This window comes from Podarcis liolepis (assembly GCF_965112155.1).
Source record: "Podarcis liolepis genome assembly, chromosome: 7".
NCBI lineage: Eukaryota > Metazoa > Chordata > Lepidosauria > Squamata > Lacertidae > Podarcis > Podarcis liolepis.
The window spans coordinates 41,106,615-41,112,614 of NC_139561.1; the positions used below are offsets into that span (position 1 = coordinate 41,106,615).

A 6,000-nucleotide genomic window follows, 5' to 3' on the forward strand; every position below is an offset into this window, starting at 1 on the left:
CCCGTCTGATGTACTGAACAGCACCACATCTTCTGACAACAAATTCCATAAATCAGTGATTGGCTGTACGACAAAGTATTCAGTAAGGAACTGATTCACAGTATTGTTCTTGAGAGTGATCAAGGGGGATAAAGAAAGGTGGTGTTTAGACATGTTCCATGTTTCTGCTTTGTCTGAGAAGAGAACTAGTAAGAGCAAGTATTTACTGAAATTTAGAGGGATTCATCACCTTGTTCTAATACTTCCTTTTACAATAGTGATGGTCCTTTGGCATGGATGGGAATCATAGGAAGCTGCCTCATGCTCTGAGCGTCTGGCTCAGTATTATCTAGTCATACTGACTGTGGTTCTCCAGGATTTCCAGTGGGATTCTTTCCTAGACTTACCTGGAAACAGCAGGGATTGAACCTGGAACCTTCTGCATGCAAAACATGGCCTTTACCACTGAGCTATGGCCTGTCCCTGGTGATCCTCAGATGTTTGGGGAGAGCATCTTCTTTGCAAGCAGAAGGTCCCAGGTTCAATCCACAGCATCTTCAGCTATGACTGTGAGAGAACCCTGCCCGAAATCCTTGAAAGCAGCTGCCAGTCAGACAGCTGGATGGATCAATGGTCTGACTTTGTATGTTCTTATGTTGTTGGACTCTACTCCCATCAGCCTAAGCCAGTGCAGCCAATAGTCAAGGATGATGGGTGTTGTAGTCCAATGTTATCTGAAGAGCCACAAGTTCCCCATCCTTGTTCACCCCATCCTCCTCACCTTTAGAAGAATTTTATTTCTAGAAAGCATATAACAAGGCAGTAAAACACTGACTGGCTTTTCTATTTTTTTTTTTTACACTGACCTTGTAGGATGCTAAGCACACCTCTATGAGTTAGTTTGTGGTGAGGTCCCTAGATCTCAGATGACATCAAGCAGCCAGGCATGGTGCCTCATCATTCTTGCCTTAGATCCCATGGGGGTTTCTGGGAAAGTACATATTGGATAGCTCCCTCCCTGCTCTTCTCAGTCCTGCGTAAGCTTCACTATGTTGCTCCCTCAGGAGGAAAAGGCTTTTGGGAATATCCCAAGATAGCTCACACTGGGACTTCTGTAAAAGCCAAAACTCTCAGGGTTGTGACTGGTTCCAAGATTGTTGCTTTTTTCTCCCTTTGATGGAAGCGAAAAGGGAGGGAGAGTCAGCAAGGCCACTTTTGAATACTCTGAGCACGGTGAAGAAGAACGATGTCTCTGTGGAGGGAATAGGGGGTTTCCTTGCAGCTCTCAGCACCCTTAACAAACTACAGTTCCCAGGGTAATTTGGGGGAAGCCATGATTATTAAAGTGGTATAACAGTGTTTTAAACGAATGGTGTGGCTGGGACCTCGTCAGCCAACCAAGTTTTTACTGTTTGGAGCCAAGTGTCATTTTCAATATAAATCATTAAAAAACCCCACTGGGGATGTTGATGGGAGGAAGTAGCCTACCTAGTAAAGCAAGCAACCCTATACAGTCATACCTCGGGTTACAGACGCTTCAGGTTGTACGTTTTTGGGTTCCGGAAGCGCCGAAATCCGGAAGTACCGGAACTGGTTACTTCTGAGTTTCGGTGCTTGCACATGCACAGAAGTGCCGAATTGCAACCCATGCGTGTGCAGACGTGGTGCTGCGGGTTGCGAATGCTGAGGGTTGCGAACGTGCCTCCCGCATGGATCACGTTCACAACCCGAGCGTCCACTGTAAATAACAAATTTGTCTGCATCAGCCAGCCACCATCTCAATTTTGAAATTGGTTTCATGATTTCAAACATTGAATAAAATCCCCATTGCCTTTAAATGAGTTTGAACAGAGGAATTAGCAAAGAAACATTGACTGCTATGCCCCACTGCCAACCCAAAGAGCCAAGCTTTTCAGATGGGGCCTGCTGGGTTTACTTTGAATCTTATCTCCTCTCTTGTAGCCATTGGAGAGTCACCTGAGACCCCCCTGTCTTTTCAGGGTGGGGGAATCCATATAAAGAATTTCCTATTGGCTGTGAGATGGGGGGGGCAGAGGACTGGACAAAAGTGTGGAAGATAAATGGCTTCTTGGAGACCAGAATATCCCTACTTAGAAGCTGTTCAGAAGACCAGATACTGGAGATACGGTCCCCAGGAGGCTTCCTATGAAGAAAATATGACAGGGTCAGACCTGTTTATCACTTTATGCAATTTTCCAACTATTTAAAACAATCAAAAGAAGATGTAGGGGTTTCCCTCCACTCCTGTAATGGAAAAACTGCTTATGCCTTCCCTTTGTCTTATTTCTTGTTTCCAGCTTAAAGACACAGACAGAAGGAAACGCCTTCCGAATCTTTGCTGTGAAGCAATAAATTTCCAAGAAGCGGAACCCCGTCTGTTGGGAGGAGGAGGAGGCGCTATTCCTAAACGATGGGAAGCCCACACATGATGGTGGTCAGTCCTGGCATGCAGTACGACGAAGCCCTCTTGGTCAAATCTCTTTCAGGGACGACAAAGACTGCTGCCGGAATCACATTCTGACTTAACTATCCACATCCCATTGATGTCAGCTCAGTGTTTTATTATTATTAATATTACTTTCAAACATTTAGGGTCAGATTTTGAGAGCGGAGTGTTCAACACCTTACTTTCTGGTGCACAGCTTATATTGCTCAAAGACAAGAGTTTTGCACTTCATGGAATGAACCTACCGCTTAAGGGTGAATGTTAGCTTGAATAACTATGGAGGCCTTGCTATGTGTGTGATAGTTGGTGTGTGTGATTGGGTGTGTTGGAGTGCAAGAGACAGACACACACAGAGAGAATCCAAGTCTCTTTGGATTCTTTCCTTGGGTTAACAACAGGTCCATTAAATGCAGTGCTGAAACAACATGTGGTAGACTGTTCTGTGGATAGTGCAAAAGACACACATAGCTGTCGAAAAAACAAAGCTGCCTTTCAAAAGAGCACCATCTCCGTAAACCGGGAATTTCTCTCAAACAAAGAGAAAAAATGTGGAATAGCTGGGTTTGCTGGCCAAACAATTGCAGGAAGTTAGGAAGGTTAGGGGTGTTAAAAATAAATCAAGGAACTAGAACCCCTGTCCAGGCACATTTCGAATGGTAATACATTAGACAGCATCGTTTTATTTACAATTACCTACAATTTATTTTATTCAGCAGAGCTGGTCATATCTTAATTATGCAGTGATCTCTAGAAGTTGATCTTTATTTTGTTAGAAACTTACAGAGCGTTTGCTTTGCCCCTGTTTTTGTACAGATGTGGGGCTTTATTTTATTATTATTTTTATTATATATATTATGTATGTTGGGGTTAACCACAACATATATATTAGAGAACTAATACATCTGGTTTGTTTCCTTGTATTCAGTAAGTATATATTTAGATCCCATGCAGATCCCAACTGTCTCCATGATGAATGGAGTTGTAACATTCACCCAGCTATTTCAAGGGTTGGGTTTTAATCATTTATCATTCTCACCCCCCTATTAAAACCTTTTAAAATCCAGCCCAATCCACAGCTGGGATCCAAAGAGTTTGCTTTTGTCTGTCTGCCAGGAATTTGGACATAGCAGTTCCTCTAATGTCCAGGCTCTGAGTATCACAGAGAGCTTGAATTTTTAATTTTTCTTAAAAAAGGAATTCATTCCAGTTCCAGTTCATTCCCTGCAAAGAGGAACAAATTCCATTCTGATTCAGTTAACATATTTATAATAATTCATAATTCCTTCGTGCAGTCCCAGGTGCTATTCTTTTCCTCTATCTCTCTAGACATGAGAATTTTTAAAAACTGCTCTGGAGAGGTATAAAATAGAAGAAAACAACAAAACACACACACACAGTGCAATGTGGAAAAAAATTAATTCACATTTGGTTCACCTGGAAATTATAGGAACTGCTTTCTGGTGTAGTTCAGAGATAGCTGAATTAATTCAGTGAAGTAGTTCATTCCGAGCACTAATGTGATCACTTATGTAACCAAAATGACACCATCCATATATAACAGAAGTATCAGTGGATCTGGAGGGAACCCCAAAGTCTGCATAGGTTCAACATATCTTTAGGTTAAAAAAAAGTAGAAAAGAGGCAATGACAGCTGGTCATGCTCATTTGCCATGGAATGCTGACTAAGAGCGGGTGGGTCAGAAAACATGGATGAGGGGAAATGGAATGGAGCAGTAGAAATCTTGAACAGTGTCCCACGCCACAACATTTTATTGCAGGACACTCTGAATATTGGTGTCTCATCTCATGCCATATCACATTCTGCCAAAGATTATAATCTGAACATTTACTTTCTATTTATTTAGAGTGAATCTTTACAGGAAGCAATAGTTGTTTCTTTGCTTTTTTAAAAAATAGTGATGCAGATGATTAGATAAGTCCGTGCCTTGGTGAGCTTTGGGATCCTGGACTTCAAGGAATGCTTGTCAGCTGTGGTGCTAATTAGGGATAAACAGAATTACATCCCACCCCCATATCTGCCCCATGAACTGATTTAATATTCCAAAAAGTCTTTTGAACAAAGGATGCAACACACAGACATTGTTATTTTATCCAAAAGATACCAGCGGGTGCATTCAGATATAGAACAACTACAACAAAGAATAGCCTTTCCATTCCTGGGTTCATGATTGCCTATTTTGGATGGGTGATCTGAATAGATCTCTTCTCTGTAGGCTGCAAGGTCCTGCAGGGTTGGTTTTTTTGTATATTTGCTTTTTTCTATGAAAAAATGATGTATTTTTTACTATTTCCTTTGTAAAAAAAAAGTTTACTGTAAATGACTTTGTTTTAGCTTTGCATGGTCTTCTCGATGCGTTTAGGATTTCAGACTGATTCTCTAGCACCACAGCAAAGTATCTCTACAGCAAAACAGACTGTTTTCCGGCTGTTTTGGTTTATGACATTTGTGGAAATAAAACTCTTGAGAATTAAATGAGACCATTTAGCACAGAGCTTGTTTGTTTCGTATCTTGTCTTGTTGGGTTTGTTTCGAGGCTTTTCAGAATTGTCACACAGAACAAAATTAACTCATCTTCTTTTATATATCAGGGGTGTCAGCCCCCAGGCCTGGGGAATGAATTCAGTTCTCCAGACCCCTCAGTCTTGCCCTCAGAACTCTTCCCCAGACCACATTCTTCACTGCCTCTGCTTTGTGCCTTCCTTGAGAGTTTTTGTCATGCTGGAATATGTCCTCCAATTCTAGTGGCAACCCTTGCTTGCCTGGATGCAGGGTACAGAGGGGAGTGGGAGTGTGTAGAAACTAGCCTACAGTATAAAAGGAACATTTCCATGTGTTGCTCCTCCCAATTTTGCCTCTGGCCCCACCCACCACTGGTATGTGTGTCCCCCCCCCCCAAGTTCACCCAGAATGAAATCCAGCCATTAGGCTGAAAAATAGTTTCTCCTTCATGACATACAGTATTCTTATCTATTCACTTTTGGGGGGCAACAGGGCATATATACTTGTGATTCAAATTCCAGGGAGGGTGTCCTCGCAGTTAGGAAATCAACACACAACATGCATTCAGGCAGGCAGTGAGCTGTGGCAATCTCCTCTTAGAGATACAGAAACATGTAGCATAGCAAGGATGTTTTGGACTAACGGAGCCTGAAGTATCTAGTTGTTTTGTAGCATTGATAAGACTGAGCCACACTGTCTTTTACACTTGTAGCCAGCTTTGCTTTGTCTGGTCAAGCGAGGAATGAATTTTCACTTGTTTTGATCATAAGAGCCCCAATTCACCTGAAAGTTTCATGTAGTCCAACAGGAATCAAAGCTATCCCAGTAAAAATGTATCACCTTAGTTCAGGTGGCTGGGGTTGACTGGAACTGTAGTTCAAAACATTGGATTAGCAAAGGTTCTCTGGCTGTTTATTTCCACCTGCAGTGTCCTAACACGAACTCCTTATTATATCCGGATCTCCCAGTTTAACAGATTTATAGATTGCCTTGTTTATATCAAGTGGCAAGCTTGCCAACATTTAAAAAAATA

General features: G+C 42.0%; 1 protein-coding gene across 2 annotated transcripts in view; it reads left to right on the forward strand.

Annotated features, from left to right (window-relative positions):
- CRISPLD2 (cysteine rich secretory protein LCCL domain containing 2) overlaps positions 1-4,957 on the forward strand; it is a 49,672-nt gene extending 44,715 nt beyond the window's left edge. For both annotated transcript variants that reach the window (XM_083513723.1, XM_083513724.1), the window contains one exon: positions 2,298-4,957. In XM_083513723.1, coding sequence (XP_083369849.1) covers positions 2,298-2,352 — 55 coding nt within the window. In that variant the 3' untranslated portion in view covers positions 2,353-4,957. The remainder of the gene's footprint in view (positions 1-2,297) is intronic.
- Positions 4,958-6,000: the final 1,043 nt, after the last annotated feature.